The sequence below is a fragment of the Micromys minutus genome (genome assembly GCF_963924665.1).
Source record: "Micromys minutus genome assembly, chromosome: 1".
Lineage (NCBI taxonomy): Eukaryota > Metazoa > Chordata > Mammalia > Rodentia > Muridae > Micromys > Micromys minutus.
The window spans coordinates 100,042,087-100,062,273 of NC_137969.1; the positions used below are offsets into that span (position 1 = coordinate 100,042,087).

A 20,187-nucleotide genomic window follows, 5' to 3' on the forward strand; every position below is an offset into this window, starting at 1 on the left:
TTTTATTTTTGTTACTGGGAAACAGGTCAGGAGTCCAAAGTGGGTGTGGAGTGTGATACCAAGTCTGTTTTGAAGGTAGCAGTCCATCTTTCCTACAGTATTGAGAGGCCCTAGAATCTCCTAAGTACTTGAAACAGTCCTTAGGATCTAATATGTACCAAAGTCCTGTTATTTGCCTTTGTACCTTCTGCCCTCTACAGAATCCAAGATTGTGTCACTGACTAGAAGGTCCCTCAACTTGTTTCAATAATTTGGTTGCCAGCTTCTAGAAGCCACCATTGCTATCTTCCTTGCTCCAAGGGCATGTAAGCTTCATAGCCAGAGCTGTCTGGTTTTGCAGTTGCTTAGATAAAACTGCTGTGCAAACTTTATTGTTTGAGCTAGTCTCGTCCACAGTGCCTTTAATTTTGCCTGATGTCCTTGCCCAACTGAGCTTCTGGACGAGGGACTATAGTGTCTGGCACAAGGCATATGCTTGGGCCTTGCTTCCGGAATGTGGCCTCCAAGGACTGAGCATGGAGAAAGATTTATTTACTTTTGAGATAGTCTATGTAGCTATGGCTGTCCTGAAAATCTCTGTGTAGACCAGGCTAGCTTCCAACTCAGCTCAGGGGCCCACCTACCTGAGTGCTTTGATTAAATACTTGTCCACTCTGCCCAGCTGGTAGAAGACTTTTGAGCTGGTTTCTGGACCCATCAGCCAGATCCTTTTCTGAGGGTTAGAAGGCTTCAAGTCACTGTCTGTCTCAAAGGTCAAAGGTTGAGGGGCTGGAACTTACTGAGAACTGTCACTCTCCAGAACTGGAACTGTAAGCATCAGCCTTCCTCAGTATGAGGAGGATGCACTGAACATCCCTGTTTTGACGTTTATTGTTATGTCACTGTAGAGAGCTGGTGACACTCCACTAAGTTAACCTTAGTGGCCCTGTGCTGCTGGCTCATGGGCTGGAGATGGTCATCTTCCAAGTATAAGGGCAGGGGAAAGTTGGAGATTTCCAAAAAGGACTTTAGCCTCTGAGGTTGTGAAGTAAAGTGTCTGCTCAGACTTGAATCTAGTCTGAGGTCTGGCCCTGAGGCAGGATGCCATTGTTCTGCAGCTGGCTTGTGTTGGTTGGTCTCCCAAGACTGCTCTGAGGGGTCAGTTCTTTCCATCTGAGTTTATATGCGGTCTAGGGACTAAATTCTGGTCATCATCTGGCTTTACATTGATCCTGCCTAAAGATCCAGGCTGTCTTTGAACTTATTTTGTAAACCAGGTAAACCTTGACTGTGCCTTCTCCAAAGTAGCTGGGATCATAGACCACTGGGTCTAGCCTCAAGTAAAGTTACTTCAGTTAGACACAGTGAGATTCTTTATTCTTAAATCCACCCCTCCACCTTGGACAATATAACAGCTGTACATGATGAAACTCATTGGACAAAGGTTTTTCAGTTAGGAAAAAGAAATCCTCTCAACAAGTCTGGGTGTGTAAGGTAAGCTTTAGCACTGGAGAGTCAGGGGTAATCCTGAACAGACATATCCTGAACAGACATACAATGTCCAATAAATTTCAGATACTCTAAAATCCTAGTCATTCCTTAAATATTTAAAACAAACGCAGAAAAATCACTTCTAATGAGTGATTCATCCTGTAGTATTTCCATTCTCGGCTGGAGTTCAAGGGATCTAATGATTGTGCTCACTTCGACTCAGAAGTTTCCCAGTCCCTGGGATATATGTTGGGCATTTGGCAAACACAGCACACAGTGTGTTCTCAAAAAGCAAACTGAAAGCCAGTCATGACGGCCCAGTGCTTCCCAGGATCCCAGCACATGGGAGGCTGAGGAAGAAAGGACAAGTGCCATGAATTCAAGGCCAGCCTGAGCTACAGAGTGACACTGTTCACTGGGCTGTTCTCATCCAGGATCCCCAGGCTGACCAAAAGCTCCTTTGCCCGCACCAGTGTCAGCATGGAGACCAGCTTTGCATCGGCTGGTCACCAGTCATGGAATGTTCACGTCAGATAATACAGAATTTCAGTCTCTGCTTTTGGCTGACTTGGTGATGTGCCCACCTTGGGCTTTGGAAGAGTCATTCTGATGGCTCTTCTAGTCCTGTCCTGGGCCATGAGCACTGGGTCTCCTTGAGGTACTTGTTTCCAGTCATGGTCTCAAGACCAGTTTGGGGGCAGGGAAAAGCTACAGTTTTGTCTCCATGGACACCCATAGGTTACCTGATCTCAGTCTCCAGACAGTCCTCAAAGCTTCAGAATTTCTACGACAGTCTCCTAGGGTTTTCATTACAGCACCTAGAAACAGAACCTAGAACTTTAGCCCATTCCTTTGATAAATACATAAATAAATAAATAAAATGCCATTCTGAGGTTGACACTCCCCACCCCCCTCCCCCAGCTCCAGTCTTGTTCAAGGGCTCAGGCTCCCTCCTTCTCTAGATTTATGTAAACACAGGCGTTGGCACGGTCAGTACAAAAGCAGCAGTTGCCTCCAGGGCTGGGCAAACCATCCTTCTCCTTGTCCAGTGAACTGCACTTTGTGGTCAGTAAAGGTTGGCAAGGCTGGGCCGTAACAGCAGGGAGATGTTAAGAAGATTCTCTGCTAAGGTTTTCAGGCTGATCCTTACTTGGCATTGCCTGGGATGGCATTTAGAAAAAAACTCATGAAAATCACCTCCCTTTAAAGATAATGGCCCCGGGGCTAGAAAGGCAGAAACACAAGGCCACAGACAGCAGGGGTTGGAGGATGAGGAGCAAGGACTTCTGGTGCTCTACCCAGAACCTTCCTACATGGATAATGAATATCACTCAAGTGAGATGGGAGACCGGAAGGCTCAGGAGTACCTGTGACATCCACACTGCTTCTTCAGCCAGTGGGACCTGCAGGGAGGGAGCACTAAGCCTGGGCATCACACTGCAGGAAGGCAAGGGAAGCTGGAGCTACGCTGTGGCCTCTGAGTGAGGCAGTCACTGACCTCTCTGCCTTAGCCCCATGTCCACCACACTAGGAAGGCTTCTGCATGGATTTGGCCTTGCTCTTGAGGGAGAGAGGAAGCGTTGCTATGATGCTCCTGCCCAAGGCCTAGGCTAGCAACAATGATGCAGGAGAAGGCAGAACTGAGGTCTCCAAGGCTGGGCAGCAAGCAGGTGGGTCCAGCTTAGGAGAGAAGCTCCAAGAGCAATTTCCAGATGCGCACGGTACCGGGTTCCTCGAAGCCAGATCCTGCAGGGGCAATGCTGGCTGCCAAGAGGAAAACCTCCCTCTGGTTGTCACTAGCAAGGAGGCCCAGCTCCTGCTGCAGCTCCACCATACTCATGGCCCCGCTCAGGTCCTGCAGTGAACACAAGCCAGCATGGCATGGCTGTTAGACAGTGCTCCCGGTGATTCCGCCCTTGTTGTCCATGATAATAAAATAAATAAAATAATAAATAATAAAATAAATGTTCAGCTATTACTCTGTACCCCAAATCCCAGGAGGTGCCTCTAGATCCTATGGAGTAAACTCAGTGCCCTCCTTCATCCTGCTCTCCTTTGCGGCACCCTTTTGGCATGGAGCTAACCACCAGTCACAACAGAGCCCTTCCTACTTGTTAGGCACCATGATGGCACCTGCTTACCAAGTCTTTGGTTCTCACAGCCCACTTGACTGATGAGGAAGCTGGTTCAGTGAAGGCATTTAGCTCCTAACAGTGATAAATGGCAGATTTATGTTCCAGGTTCACGTTTATGTCCAAACTTTCGAACCTTCTGGAATCTCTATTCTGTTTTATGCCTGCAGTGTAAGATTGCACAGTGGGGTAACTCCTAGACAGTCCAACTTGAGTTGGGGAAAGGGGAAAGGCTACTAGACACTGGAGTTGGTCCCTTTGAACTTTCAGGGTTCTTGAAGCATTTCTTACATGATAGGTAGGACCCCTTGTTGCCTCCTGTACAAGTTTGAATGAAAATGGCTCCCACAGGCTCACAGTTCTGAATGCTTGACCCAAGATCAGTAAATGGTTAGGAAGTGTAGGATTGTGGGGGAAGTGTAGGAGTGTCTTCAAGGTTTGCTGGAGCCACCAACACTCTTCTGTAAGTTGCCTCCATCATGGTGTCTCTTCACAAGTGCCTAATTCAGGTAAGTAACTGAAACGCCTCCTGTTGGTCCAAAATGCCATAAAATAATAGCTCTCAATTAGAATGGCCTAACAGTTCAGTGCCCCAGGTAATTCTGAGGCTCCAAGAAAACACAATTAATAGTGGCACCAGGGCTGGGCTTGGTGGCACAGAGGCTGGTGAGTCTCCATAGGTTTGAAATCAGCCTGGTCTACATACTGAGTCCCAGGACAGCCAGGGCTACACATCAAGACCCTGTCACAAACAAGTTAGAGTTGAACAGGTATAAATGGGGACTGTCCCAGGCAGACCAGGACAAATGGCAGCATATTTATAAATCATCATCAAGTGTCTCCTGACAGGGCAAATCTGAGGTCAAAGAGGCAAGTTAGGAATGTGAGCATGAGCCCAAGGATCCTGCCCTTAGCTGTCCTGGAGTTGAGGATCACACATAAAGTCTGTGAGGGCTCCTGGGCTCAAAGTAGCCCACTCGACCCAGAGACCTTATAGTGTCAAGGACAAATCTTTTTTTAAATTGTTTTCAGGGAAACTGGGAGCTGGGCCTCAAGCATACTAAACAAGCAACTTTACCACTGAGTTCCACGCCAGTCCAACAACACAAACTCTGGGGAAATCTCAATCCTCAAATCTGTCTCTGCTCCAGGCATTTAGAAACAACAGCGGGGTGGGGGGGGGGGTGGGATTGGGGGAAAGGAGATAACATCTGAAATGTAAATACAGAGAATATCCAATTTTAAAAAATTAAAAAAAAAAAAAGGAGACAGCAGAGTCTGTCATGGGGTATAACAGGACTGAAGTGGGGTGATAACTGTCAGGTGTTCACACAGTGTACTGTCCCCACCTATAAGGCAGAAACATTATTGTATACCTTGGATAAGGCCAATGTTGTTTAAGCAAAGTGTGGTGGTGCACACCTACAATGTCAGGACTCCGGTAGGGACTGGATTATGAGTTCCAGCCAGCCTGGACTGCATAGTACAACTAAGTGATCAAAACAGGTGTCTCAAAAACCCAGGAAGATAAAGTGTTTAAAACTGCGGCTGGCGTACAGTAAGTGCTTACATTTCTTGCATCTCTTCAGGGTAACAGAAGATGGGGAAGGGAGAAAAGACACAGGAGGGAAGGAAAAGAGGTGGAAAGGAGAGAACAGTGAAGACAGGAGGGTGGGACAGTATGTCAGGCACTGTCTGGTAGTCATGGCTCTCAGACCCCATTCCTATGTACCCTGTCATGTTGATCAGGAATCTGTGAGAAGACCAACTGGTTCCTGCCCACCTCCCACACCACTCACCTGCTTGTTGGCCACTATAACAACAGGCAGATCAGGGTCCTTGTCCAGCAGTTTCTGCAGCTCCTGCCGAGCCCAGGGCAACCTTAGCCGGTCAGTTGAGTCCACCATGAACACCAGCAAGTCCACCTCATTCACAAACTCCTTCCAGTAGAAGCGCAGGTTCTGGCTGCCACCAACTGAAGAGAGGCACAGGGCCAGCTCAGAGCCCAGAGCTCCCTGCAGCATGGCTCTGCCCACAGCCCCAACCCAGTTCCTGCTCCTTAGGTTCCACTAGCCAGGGACAAAGAAAGTACCAAGGTCCAGAGCTAGCCAGAGCTCTCAAGAGGCTGCTACCCTTGTGTACCATTCTCTTCTTACTAAACGAGGTTTCAAGCAGACTCCAAAGGTACCGTCTGCGATGTTCCCTTCATAAGACTGTAGTTGTCAAGTTGTCTGTTGGACCACCTTGCCTCCTACCAGTTCCAAGTGATAACTGATGAGAAGCCAGTAGTCCCCAGGCCTACAAAAGCTAGAATCCCTTGCCTTGCCAATGTACCACCCCCAACTCAGTTCCCACTCATCCCTTCCTCTTCCCTCAGGAACACTGCAGAGTCGTGCTGAACAACATTAGCCACATAGTGCCTGCGCCTGGGGCCATCTTTCTGTTCCTCTTTGTCTCCCTGCTCAGTTCCTCTTGGCTACCCTGCATCCCATTCTGGCTCTGCTTCTCTATCTCCAGTCTAAAGCTCCCAAAGCCTCAGCACAATGCCTTGGCACACAGAGGGTACTCATCAAGTGTTTACCAGGTGCCAAACACTAGTCTGGGTGCTGGGGATACGGAACCGAGCAAGCTGGAGTCCCACCTCTCAAGGAACCCCCTCTCTAGCCAGCATGGACCAGGTGATCCAATAAAGCATATTCTAAACAGCACAGGATCAAAACCGAGGGAAGTGGCTGGAGTCTGTGGTTGGTCTTGGTTGGGTAGTCTGCAAATGTCTCCTCTAGGAGGCTGGATATGAGCTGAGAGGAAGATGAGGAGCTAGCCTCGGGATGAAGCAAAAGCAAGCTTCTCAGGCAGAGCAAAGAACCAGCTCCATGCATCTGAGAAAGAGAAAGCATCGAGACCAAGGCACCTCCAGAGAGAAAGGGGAGAAAAGGCGGAGGGTGTCCCTTAAGGATAGAGACCGAGTTTTTGAAAGACACCAGTCGCTGGCACTGTGGTACTTGATGGGAGAGACGAAAGGGGCTTGAACCAGGCAGCAGTAGACAGAGTAGGAGGTCAGTCTATGCAAGTGCACATTGGACAGAACTGATACACCGATTTCCTATGTGGTGCGCTAAGGAAGGTGTTACCAGGAATAAGTTTGCTTCCTTGCCAGTTTTGACACAGTGTGCATTCTCTCAGCTGGTCCCCAGGCTAAGATGCTGAGACCATGTGAAGGGACTGTTGTTGGGGAATAAAGCTCTAGGACTTGACTGGCAGCCCTCCTGCCACCACCTTCTGGGGGCTGGGAATCACAGGTGTCAACAACCCCTGCCTGACAGCTAACTGGGTCTGAATCCTGATGTCTGTCAGAACACAGGCACATGAGAATGCCTTACTTGGGTGGGAAAATGAACGGTCCTTCTGTCAGACCCTCATGGAACTCATGTCCTTGGCTCAAGAAGAGACAGAGAAAGCTTAATGGGAGGTCCTAAGTAGAGATCAAAGTTTGCTACAACCTGGGAGAAAAGGTCTGGCCAGGCTTGGCTGGACCACAGATGCTTATGAACAGAAGAACGAGGCCCATTCAGGCCAAGAGTTAGGCTCTCAAAGTTCAACTCTATCCCCTAGTGCTTAAATGAGTACATCTGGTTTTTATGGTTTTAGTCCTGTGCCTGTAAGTCCTCCCTACTAACTCCTCAGAGACTGAACCTAGACCCAGGTGGCCAAGTCCAAAATCCCAAGAAGCCTAGGGCCACCTGTAGGGTTCCTCATTTCTCTCTCAGATCACTTACTCAATAAGTCCCCTCAAATATGTATTGCAGGACTGAGCCTTTAGGTCAGACCTGGATCATACATACACTCTATGACCAGGGTGTTTCTAACCTCATCAGGGACAGAGGGTGATGACAAATCCTGCAGCAGGAGGGGACCTGAGTCAGGGAGGAGCCAAGTAAGCTTCAAAGGATGTTATTCACAAACCACACTTGAAGATTGGTTGTAGCAGTGTGTACATGTAACCCTAACACTCAGATGGTGGAGAAGGAAGGTTCAAGTGTTCAAGACCAGCCTCAGTACCATGAAACCATCTCAAACAAACGACAAAACCCTGACTACCAGAAGAAAAGACACTACAGTCTAAAGAATACATGGTAGCAGTTTGTCAAACTTTCTGAGCAGAGAAACAGTGAATACACAGAACAGGTAAGAAACAAGCACCCTTCTTAGGGCCCAGAGGGCCTTCTGCATTAGAACACTGGAACGCTGGGAAACCTTTTGTGATCTAACTTGTCAGAAACCTGTTTGTACATCTGCAGGCAGATGAACTGATGGCAATTTTATGGAGTTGTCTGGGGTATCTTATTATAAGCAATGCCCGTCAAATGCTTGGCATAGGAACCCTAAGTATAAGGCATGTATGGCCAAGGGTAGGTGAACCATTTGGAGACACAGGATAAGGAAGTACCCTAAATGCCAGAATGTTCTGTATCTTGTGCCCTGAAGGATTTCATGAAGGGGAAATGTCCTGATTAGAAATGCATTTTACAATTCCTCCAAATAATCGAAGCCCTGGTGATTAGTGATGGTGGGGGGGGGGGGGTGTCTGTTGCTCACTCTCTAACAGGTCCACCTCGAAATTCTTGGTAGGGAGCCGAACAGAGTTGAAGCCCCAAGTGGGGACGTGGCCTTCCACCGGTGGCTTCCCGGCCAGCATGCGCAGGAACGTGCTTTTCCCTGTGCCATCCAAGCCCAGTACAAGCACTTCACGTTGCTCCAGCTCCTCCAGTGCCGGCTCATCTTCCTCGTCCTCGGGCTGAGGGACAGAAACGAAGGTTGCAATCTCCAACCTCCCTCCTGACCCTTACTTCCCTAGATACAACGGAATGCATGGCGGTGCCCAAGCATGCCATCCACGCGTCCCAGGGCAGGCACCTGTGGTCTGAAATGGCAGGGCAGGAGCTGCTTTTTGAGTGCTAAAAGAAAAGCCTCACTTTTCTTTCTGACTCCTCGTGATCTCGGGCACATTCTTCCCCTTTACAAATCCTTGGCTTCCACGAGCAGTAAGCCCAAGGCAATCTCACGATCTCATGGTTAGCCGCACCGGGCCTGAGGGCTCTACACAGCATCCCGGGGGCGGCGCCACTGCGCTTACTGCACAGGTGCCTGGCAGGCTCCTGCCGCGCCCACTGGCTTCAGAGCCCGATGCCCAGTCCCGGCCCTCGCGCTTGCACTCTGCGCTCACAGCATGCGTAGGCCTCCCAGCTCTCGGCCGCTCACACTCACCTCCCACACGTCCCACTGCGGGAGGCGGGCAGGATCCGAGCCCCACCAGGCCTCGCCCCGGTCCCAACGCCGCTCCCGGCCACGGCCGAAGTAAGCTTTCCAGAGGATAAAGAGTACCGAGCCCAGCACGGCTGCGGCGCCGCTCAGAGCCAGCACCAAGGGGCCCAGCGGCCGCGGAGCCATTTGGCCAGGAAGCAAGACAGACCAGTCTGCAGTGGAAGATGGTTCTGTGGCCGCGCCCACCCGCCCGACCCCGCCACACTACAAGCCCCACAATGCACCGCTCGCCGCCAGTGCAGGCAGCACGCGTCTTGCAGGGGGGAAAGGGGACTAGGGTCGAGTGGTCTTTATGAACAAGGGACTCGGCCCAGAGTGGATCTTCCGCTCCCTGCCTGGTGTGGTAGGCATGAGGCTGTGCGGACCTGTTGAGCTCCTACAGTACTCCATAGAAGGAAACACTGACACCTAGCAGGTATTAAGTTGCTCAAAGTCGCACTATAGTTTTGCATTTAAATCCAATCTATGTCACCTGTGTATCTCTCAGGACCACAACGAGGAATCTCGAAACTAATTATATGGGATCATAAGCCAGTGGGATGGCAGAAGGAAGCAACTTCCAAACCTTTGGTGACTTCTTTTGGTGCTGTGAAGAGTGATGAAGACTGTCTAGGAAAGTTTAGAGCAATCACATTGTCAGCTGCTCCTAGAGCCTGGAGGCTTTCAAGTCAGGAGGGAGAGGAACAGGAAAAATGGTCCTCCAAGCTACAGCGGTCCTTTGGCCTTCACTATGACTGCAGGATAATGGGAGAGAGGCCATGACTCCCAGTATCCCGCTATGCCTGCCTCTTTATTTTTTAAAAGAGGTTTATTTATTGAGTGCACTGTAGTTGTTTTCAGACATACCAGAAGAGGACATCTGATTCCATTACAGATGGTTGTGAGCCACCATGGGGTTGCCGGGAATTGAACTCGGGACCTCTGGAAGAGCAGTCAGTGTTCTCTCCAGCCCAACCAGCCTCTTTAAAGTAGCACACACACTATACACTCCTTAGAGAGCCAGTTTCTCTGTGCCCCAGCCTCTGTTATTTTTGGGTCCCCTTACTTTTGGCTATGTATCTATACTGCTTCCCCTTCCATCTTGACTTCTTGTTTCTTAGTTTTAAGAACTATTCCTATAGTGGTTGTAGAGATGGCTCACTGGTTCAGAGCGCTTGGCTCCTCTTCCAGAGGACCCGAGTTCGATTCCCAGTAACCACACAGTTGCTCTGAACCATCTGCAACCGCAGTTCTAAGGGATCCATCACCCCATCTGGTTTCTGCAAACACCATGCACACTCATGCCCATAGTGACCATATATACAAGCGGGCAAAACACCTATACAAAAACAACAACAACAACAACAAAACTCCATTCACAATACCTCTGGGGGGGGAGGGGCAGCTCCTGTTGTTTATTTGATAATCAAAATCCAGAGGTAGAAGAAGGAAATACAGTGGCATATAAGGTTTTACTCACAGTGGTTCACAGTCTTACTTCGACCCTTTAATACAGTACCTCATGCTGTGGTGACCCCAACCCTAACATCTTTTTTGCTAGTTATTTGATAACTAATTTTGCTACTGTTGTGAACTGCAGCAGAAATACATATGATGATGGGGGTCACAGCCCACAGATTGAGAACCATTGCCTTACTGTTCCTGTTTGCCTGGCAGAAGAAAGGTCCTTTCCTTTTCTTTCTTTTCCTTTCCCTTCCCTTCCCTCCCGGCCCCATCCCTTTATTTCCCTTCCCTTTCCTTCCACTCCCCACCCCACCCTTCTCCTCCCTTCTTTTCCCCTCCCCTCTCTTCCCCTCCCCTCCCCTCTGTCTCCTTCCCTCCCCTTCATTTCCTTTCCCTTCCCTTCCTCTTTTTTTTCTATGGGCGTATACCACTGGAGTGCCTGGTGCCTCTCAAGGTCAAAAGAGAAGGCCATAGCCCTAGAATTGGAGTTAATTCATGATTATGAACTCTGGGAATTGAGTCTCCTCTGCAAAAGTGATAAATGTTCTAAGGTGCTGAGCTACCTCTCCAGTCCCCCACTGGGGGTGCAGGACATTTAAATACATCCTTCACTTTTGCTGTCAGGCTATTGACACAATAGACCCCAAGGAATTGAAATTGGACCCTCTTGCATCTGTTGCCATGGCAACTGCCACACACTCCTGGTCTATGCCTCACCTGTGCCCCTCACCTATGTACCTGTGTGTGTGGCATCTATTTCACGGCCCAAGTAAAAGACCCTGCCCTCTTGCTCCCTTTTCCCCCTCTTTCTTCTCTTCCTTGCTTCCCCCAGTAAAACCTCTTCTCGTGGGGCTGTGTTGGTCTGGTGTGATCTGTCTGAATCCGAGCCGCTTTCTTTTCTCTCTCTTTTTTTTTTTTTTATATATATTTATTTAATGTATATGAGTACACTGTTGCTGTCTTCAGTCACACCAGAAGAGGGCATCAGATCCCATTACAGATGGTTGTGAGCCACCATGTGGTTGCTGGGAATTGAACTCAGGACCTCTGGAAGAGCAAGCAGCCAGTGCTCCTAACCGCTGAGCCATCTCTCCAGCCCACAAGCTGCTTTCTAACACAACAGGTACTATAGCTAAAATGACAGTCTGCTGACCTGTGGGCCTACAATTCATCAGACTGCCTTGCCTTTTTAGCTTTGTTCTTCATAGACTGGGTCTTTTTACTTTCTTTGCCTTGGTTGGCCTGGAGCTTGCTTTATAGTCCAGGCTATCTTCAAACTCACAGAGATCCGGTAGATACTGAAATTAAAGGCATTCACCACCGTGCCAGCCAGCTTATCTGCTATTCAAACAAACATAGACATCATTCCAGGACCCTGAAGAAGTGCTCCAGGGGGTCATTACGAAGCAGAATAAGGTAGGGGAGATCAATTATTAGATTTACCTAAAACACAACTTGTATTGTGTTTTGCCAAACATGACTTTTCTTTGCTACCAGGACCAGAACATCCTAATGAAGTAGCTAAAACACAAAAGGTTGTTGCTCACAGTAACCGGATAACAAACAGGTATGTATGGCAACATAATACAAGCCTTTGGAATCCAAAGGTTCCCAAAGCTAACTGCCACTGTGTGCTTCTGTTTGCAGGCCGTGGTTAGAGAGTAAAGTGAGAATGTAAACTGGGCTGGAGACTGAAGGCTTACAGGAGCTGACTCGGCTTCTGCTCACCAGTGATATCCTCTTTGGTTTTCTCTGACCTTGTCTCACTGACAACACAGGCCTCCAAAGAGAAGGTCAGGGCTGGAGAGATGGCTCAGAGGTTCAGACCACTGATTCTCTTCCACCTGGGTTCCATTCCCAGCACCCACATGACAAGCTCATGACTGTCTGAAACTCCAGTTCCAGGGGTTCCAACACCCTAACCCAGACATGCATGCAGTAAAAACACCAATGTACACAAGATAAAAATTAGTTATTAGAAATTTAGATCGGTTCAAGGGAAAGGATGACATTTTAAGAAAAAGGAAGGAAAGAAAGAAAAGAAAAAATTGTGATCAATGCTCAGAGAGGCCAGAAGATGGAACCAGCTATGGAGGCTTTTCAAGTTGCCATGTGGGTGCTGGGAACTAAAACTGGGTCCTTTGCAAGAGCAATCAGTGTTCTCCTGAGAGATCTTTCCAGTCCCCTTGAACTGCCTTTAAAACACACACACACACACACACACACACACACACACACACACATTTGTTTTTTTAGGACAAGGTTTGTTTATGTGTTCCTGTTCAGGAACTCATCATGTAGATTAGGCTGGCCTCAAATTCACGAAGATCCTCCTCCCCTGGGATTAATGGTTTGTGCAATCTCTAATGATTTTGTCTGGCCAAAAAAACCTTTTTGACTGAGTGTGGTGGGGTGTGTCTTTAATCCCAGCCTTGGCAAATTGCTATAGCTTGGAGGCCAACCTGGTCTACATAGTGAGACCCTGCCTCAAGACAAAACAAATGTTTTATATTTTATTTAGTTACTTTGTATTTGTGTGGGTATCCATGTGGTCGGAGTACATTAGTGGTTCTTTTTTTCTGTTGTGTGTGTCAAACTCAAGTGCTTTTCCAGGGTATCAAGCCCAGTTCCTCCGGAGGAGCAACAGTGCACTTGACGGCTAACCCATCTCTCCAGTGCCTCATCTACTTTTTCTGTTGGTGAGCATCATAGAGACAAACAATTTTCTTTCTTCTTTTCTTTTTTAAAGATTTATTTTAGGTATAGAAGAGGGCATCAGATCCCTTTACGTGAGCCACCATGTGGTTGTTGGAATTTGAACTCAGGACCTCTGGAAGATCAGTCGGTGCTCTTAACCGTTAAGCCATCTCTCCAGCCCCTAAGAGTTGTTTTCTTAAATCTGCATTCAGCCTAGATTCCAGGAACACCTAACACTCACCAGGTGAGACTCTTTCTTCCCACTCTACTTCCCAGGGTGTTCTAAAGCAGCACCCCTCTGACACAAAGCCAAGAAAACACATTCAGGAAAGAAGGACCTGCCTGCTGGAACAAAGGGCTGGCAGTGCTTCTGCGGCAGTGTAGGCTTCGCCCCCATAGAGAAGGCCCCTCCCTCTCAGAGCAGGCTCCGCCCTCTCAGGGCAGGATCCCCGCCTGCCAGGCTGCACCACCCGGCTTCAGCAGCCCTGTCCTGAGAAACAGTCTCTCTCCCTGGCAACATTGGCTCTTTTGGTCAGTCTTGTGGAGCCAGACCTAAAATAACGACCAGCTAGCTAACATTCCGACCAAGAGTAGACAGTTATGAATGCTTCTTGTCTTCTATTTTAACTGTTTAAAAAAATATTTATTTTGCAGGACTGGAGAGATGGCTCACCAGTTAAGAACACTCGGTGCTCTTCCAGGGGACCCAATTTGGTTCCCTGCACAAAAAGTGGCGCACTGCTGTCTGTAACTGCAGTTTCAGAGATTCAAATGTCCTCTTCTGGCTTCCGTAGGTACTAAGCACACATATGATGCAAAGACATGCAGACCAAATATACAGGGGGCGGGAGGGGCAGAGAAACGTTTCAGTTATTAAGCAGACTATCTCCTTTTCTAGAGAACCTAGGTTCCGGAGGATCCAGGGTCAGTTCCCTGTCACAACCGCTTGTACTCTGGTTCCAGGGCATTCAATGCGCTCTATGACCTCCTTGGATACCAGTGCTGCACATACATACTGTAAGAGGGTTCTCGGCCTTAGCACTCCATGACAGAAGTATCGGTCAGGCTGTAAAACAGCATGTAGACAACACCGCTTGCTAAAACTAAAGCAAAGCCTAACCCGGTGCCCAACGTGAGGTATAACCAGCTGACGCAGTCTATAGCTGGCGGCCCACGTGGAACTCTGGTATGGAAAAAAAAGTATGAGTGGCCCCCGAGCCAGGGCCCACCGACTTTCGGCTTTAACCCCAAAGACCTAAGCCTCCCCATCTGAGGGCAGACACTCTGTCTTTTTCCTACTTTTGTTTTTGGTGAGGGGGCTACTGTGATGACCCCTGTCTAAAACAAGACAGTCTGCTTGGCCATTAACAGAGACCCAAAGACCGGATCCCCATTTCTGCCCCGCCAGCAGGGTGTTACCAGGCCCCTAGGACTTTATCTGTTTTCCAATGTTTACAGAAAGCAGCACCCCTGAGGCTTATGAGATACAAAGCCAAGGAAACAGTGGCAGTGAGGTTGAGCAGGCTCCCTCCACCTCCCAGCCAAGGGAAGGCTCCTCTCCCTCCCCTGGACAGGAAGAGCCCTACCAAACAAAAGCTCCCCGCCCCCGTGGAATCTTGCAGCTAATAGCTCAGAACAATATAGCTCACCCAAACCGAAAAATGTCATGCTTCTTTGTTTGAATGCTAAACAATGTTCGTGCCTTTTTAAAAAAGAAATATTTATTTTTTGTATGTAACACTGCAGTTGTCTTCAGACACACCAGAAGAGGGCATCAGATCTCATTACATACAGATGGTTGTGAGCCACCATGTGGTTGCTGGGAATTGAACTCAGGACCTCTGGAAGAGTAGTCAGAGCTCTTAACCATTGAGTCACCTCTCCAGCCCACATTCATGCTTGTTAACCCCAAATTGTTCTAAAATTTTTTAAGATATCTAAAAATTCTTTTGAGCTTCAAAAAAAAATTATATTGGATCTACCTTCCACAGGTCGAACCGACTATACTAATAACCATTATTTAATCCTTAACTAATAAAATAATACTATTTACTCAAGCCAGTTTCTTTTCTACAGACAAACTGTTACTAGCCTACCTCAGATATGTAATTACCATGGTACTTTCTTCCTCAACTACCTGAAGCAGATGAATTCCCATCGACCACAGACCACCAATGAATGTGCTGCCAGTCAAACTGTTACAGGCTTAACATGTACGTCACACACATACAACTTTCCAGTGTAAAATATATATGTAGCCCCCTGTGCAGACACTCCCCCTGCCAGGTTCTGCACTGCTTTTATGATCATCCCGCGGCCTTGTCTCTAGGAAGAAAGTAAGACAGCACTGCTCCTGCTGACCAGACATACACTAACTGCCATTTCTCTTGGACCTGCTGGGACCACAGCCACCTTGCTCAGACACACCACATGGCTGGAGACTTTTTGAGTCAAGCCTATGACAGTCTCTGGTTCCTTCAATGACAGGTAAACTTGCTAGGGCCTAGTGACTGCTAAAAGTGGGGGGGGGGGACTTGTATAATATTGATGTTTATACCTTCAACAAACTCTGTACAGACTTAATTGCTCTCAAGATAACAATCCACGGAGCAATTAAGTAGTTTCAATAATCATTTGTCTTCTTGGCCCCTACCCCTCGCTACACCTCTGGATTATGCTGTGTTTTATTTTCATGCTTACACCCTTCCCTGTCCAACATTTTAACTACAGACAACACAGGACACAGTTACTCCAATGACAACTCTTTTTTTTTTTAAAGATCCATTTATTTATTTTATGTGAGTACACTGTCGCTGTCTTCAGACACACCAGAAGAGGGCATCAGATCTCATTACAGATGGTTGTGAGCCACCATGTGGTTGCTGGGATTTGAACTCAGAACCTCTGGAAGAGCAGTCAGTGCCTTTAACTGCTGAGCCATCTCTCCAGCCGGAATGGGAAAGTCGAGCGAGCTCAGATCCTGTAAGCCTCAGAGTCGAGAATGGTAGGAATGGGGCCACTACCTGCTCTGGAACACATAAGCACGACACCTCACTGAGAGGACCACTGACAATCAGTCACATAGCATAAAAACGTGGAGTTCTCCATGCCAACGGTGTTTAACCGATGAGCGCCTCTTCCTGGGCATTCCTTCCCGCAAAAGCTATTTAATCCCTGGCTCACCTTAAGTAAGGTGTATGGTTTCACATCCGCCATCAGATAAAGCAGTTTAAACAAGCAAGGACCGTCTCTTCATCGAGGATTGCTGTGGGGGAGGGGGTGCTTCATCATAAAGAGCTGTCCCTAAATCTCCAGGAGAAAACCTTTTCTCCCCTAGTCCCTCTACGTTCTCGGCACTCACTCAGAACCAAACCAGGTTCTGCCCCACCCCAGGCTCTGCCTTCTCCTTCCTGCCGGGGAATCCAGAACCCGGTCACCAGTGGCATCCGGGCACACAGGAGACTGGAAACCACAACAACCATCCCAGACTCCACTTTCCCACTCTGGGACACCCGTTATGGACTGTGTTCTGCCTTCCCTGAGCTGCGTGCGGGTGGAGCTCCAGGCACTCCACCAGTGAGGCAGGATACAGTCCGACACTAATCCATCAAAGTCCATAATCGTGGGAAAGGCTCTAAATGTACTAACATTGGGTTTTAGTTTCTGTAGTTACACCTCCGGCCAACTGTTCTTGTTACCCGAAGTATGCCAACCCTGAACACAGATTTTATGCTTAAAAGCTCACCCTGAGAAAGACTCACGGCTACACTGGGATCTCAGACATCTAATGTAGTTTCTGGGCCGCTAATAAAGACTTTCTATGGCTTAAAGCCATGTCTGAGCAGTCTTCTCTGGTGAATACCTCACAACACATACACATAAGATAAAAAATAAAGCTGGGTACAGTGGTGCACATCTTTAATCACAGTATTTGGGTTGGAAAAGGCAGACAGATCTCTGTGAGTTGGTGGCCAGCCAGGGAGGGCTACATGGTAAGACACTGTCTCTAAAAAAAAAAAAAAAAAAAAAAAAAGGAAGAAAGAAAGATGTGTATAGATGTGTATGTATGTGTATGTGTGTATATGTGTATGTGCACATGAATGCTGGGGCCTGCAGAATCCAGAAGAGGGCATCAGAGTCTCTGCAGCTAGAGTTTGTCAGTGGCTGCAATGTGGGTGTGCAAACCAAACACAGGTCCTCTGCAAGAGCAGCATACACTCCCCTGCGCTATCTCCAGCTCTCTCTGACTTTTGTACTGAAATCTAAAGTTGATGTCATTGCCCCAACAAATGACCCTGGTGCTCAGACCCTGAGAGTGCTACCCTGAGCAGGATTTCCCTGTCTCAGTGTGCTCAGACAAGAGGCTCAGCATAGATTATTGGGGTTGTGAAAGCCAAGACTTGTGTTTTAAAATTCCACTGACAGCGTGAGCTAAAAGAGTCAAGGTTAACTGGTCACCATCAGTTTATGTCACTTATAAACCAATTTGGTGCCACATACAGGACATAGCAAAGGTAAGCACACATGTAGACACTCCATAAACACACGTAGACAGATATAAGGTTGGACCAGGGATTTATTTTTCTTTTAGATTATTACAAAGTTATTACTGTTGACCTGATTATTTTCTCCACAGCATTAATACTTATTCTAGAATATGCATATCTAGATATGAGGCCAGGGAACTGTGGAACCAGCGGGAACAGGCCTGGGAACAAGAGTGGGTCAAGGTATGTCCAAACCCCAGAAATCTCATCCTGCAGTTGGCAGGAGTATGACAGCCACCGTGCGTCCCAGCACATATAGCCCTGCACCCCCACATACCCCCAAGGGGGTTATATATTCTGGTAACCAGGCTAAACTTTCTCATCCCTTGTATGGCTGGTTTTGTGTGTCAGCTCCACACAAATTGGAGTTATTACAGAGAAGGGAGCCTCCCTTTACGAAATACCTCCATGGGATCCAGCTGTAAGGCATTTTTCAATTAGTGATCAAGGGTGGGAGGGCCCATTGCTGGTTCTGTGAGAAAGGAAGGCTGAGCAAGCCTAGGGGAAGCAAGCCAGTCTGCAGCACCCCTTTATAGCCTTTTCATCAGCTCCTGTCTCCAGGTTCCTGCCCTGTGTGAGTTCCTGTCCTGACTTCCTTTGGTGATGAATAGCAATGTGGAAGTGTGAGCTGAATAAACCCTTTCTTCCCCAGCTTGCTTCCTGGTCATGATGTTCTGCACAGGAATACAAACCCTGACTAAGACACCCCTTATAAGTTCATGTCCAACAGCACAGCAGAACCTGGAATTCGTCCTCATACTTATGAGGCATCCCCAGCACCCTGGCCCTGGCCAATGACGTACACTCACCCTGAAAGCCTCTACCCACTCCTCAAAGGTTTAAGTAGGTTTTGTTCCCACCACTAAATGAGCTCTCTCACTGAAGCTGTCTCCCAAGAGTCTAGTCTCAATGTGCTCACTGCCACCTGAGGTCTCTTTTGCTCCTGGTTGTCCTGCCTCGGTTTCTCTCTCAGGATCTATTAGTTTCAATAGTAGCCAATCACACCACTCCTGGCAGGGAAGCAGAGCCTGAATGGCATCCAAAGATATGACTACTAGAAATGAGGTAGATTCCAAGACATTTTAACATGAAAAAGATTTACTTTTATTTTTTTAAGTGTGTGTGGCGTTCTGCCTGCACCAATGTGTGCCTGTATGCCATTTGCATGTGAAGCCATAAGAGGGCATCAGATCCCTTTGAAATAGACTTACAAGCAGTTGTGAGCTGTCATTGAACCTGGGTCCTCTGGAGCAGCAGCCGGTGCTCTTAACTGAGAAGCCTTCTCTTCAGTCCCCATTTTTTTTTTTTTTTTAAAAAAAGATTTATTTTATGTATGTGAGTACACTGTAGCCTTCCTCAGGCACATCAGAAGAGGGCATCAGATCCCATCACAGATGGTTGTAAGTCACCCACCATGTGGTTGCTGGGAAATGAACTCAGAACCTCTAGAAGAGCAGCCAGTTCAGTTGGAGAGCCATCTCTCCAGCCCTTCAGTCCCCACTTTTAACCTGTTATGTGAGTAGTGATATGCACCCTTTCCTCCCAGGGGCAGGGAGGTAAAACATTGGGAATAGTTTTTCCAAAGTCACACTGCAAATCAAGCGTGTTATTCACAACCCAAGTACAGAATTTACAGAAGACATCAATTCCTGGGCAGTCTTGGTCCTGACAGAATGCAACAAAGTCAATTGCTGAACTGTGTTTTCTCCTCCTTTTAACAGCCTCTGCTTCTTCCTGAGAGGACAGTTCACTTTCTCTTTTTCTTCCCTCCTTCCTTCTTTCTTTCCTTCCTATCTTCCTTTTTTTAGTATAGAATAGAGTTTACTCAGGGCATGGGGAGAGGAGTTAAGAGGGTGGTAGAGGCAGAGAAAGTCAGAGAGAGAGAGAGAGAGGAGAAGAGAAGTAAGAGGAGTAGAGGCCAGTCATGAGCACCTGGAGGGAGATGGGGGAAGGGCATGGGGAGAGAGTGGGGGTAGGAAGGCAAGAGTAAGATAGCAAGAGAGCCAGGGTCCACTTTCCTCACAGTTATTATCCATCTGTTTTGTGGAGGCAGATGCTCTTGTATTTGGTTTCATATTAGTGTGGCGCCTGCCTGACTTCACTGCTTATTAACAGGAGAAAGATTATCTATCAGATCCTGTGTGTCTGTATGTGTGTGTGTGGGGGGGGGTTACAGAAGTTCTCAACCTGGGGGGGTCTCGACCCCACTATGGAACCCGGCTAGTTTCACTGCTCATTGAATGAACAGAGATTAATTATCATAGCATCTGTATGTAGGGGGTGTGGTAGAGGTAGGTTCTCAACCTGTGGGTCATCACCCTATTGGAGATTCAACGACCTCCAGGGTCCCTGAATACCGTTGGAAAACACAAATATTTACATCAGAAATCATAACCGCAGCAAAATTTGAGTTATGAACTAGCAAGAAAAATAGTTTTTGGGCTGGAGAGATGATGGCTCAGCGGTTAAGAGTACTGCCTGCTTTTCTAGAGGTCCTAAGTTCAAATCTCAGCAATCACATGGTCGCTCACAACTGTCGCTCGCCCCACTTCCCGCCGGTAGGAAAAGGCGTGCAA

General features: G+C 47.9%; 1 protein-coding gene across 1 annotated transcript; it reads right to left on the bottom strand.

Moving 5' to 3' along the window:
* Positions 1-1,454: 1,454 nt before the first annotated feature.
* ARL10 (ARF like GTPase 10) lies at positions 1,455-9,050 on the bottom strand (the record flags this gene model as incomplete). The annotated part of the gene is made up of 5 exons (XM_080910410.1): positions 1,455-2,288; positions 3,196-3,325; positions 5,402-5,577; positions 8,199-8,397; positions 8,868-9,050. The coding sequence occupies 5 exons, from the start codon at positions 9,048-9,050 to the stop codon at positions 2,179-2,181; spliced, it is 798 nt and encodes a 265-aa protein (XP_080766536.1). The 3' UTR covers positions 1,455-2,178.
* Positions 9,051-20,187: the final 11,137 nt, after the last annotated feature.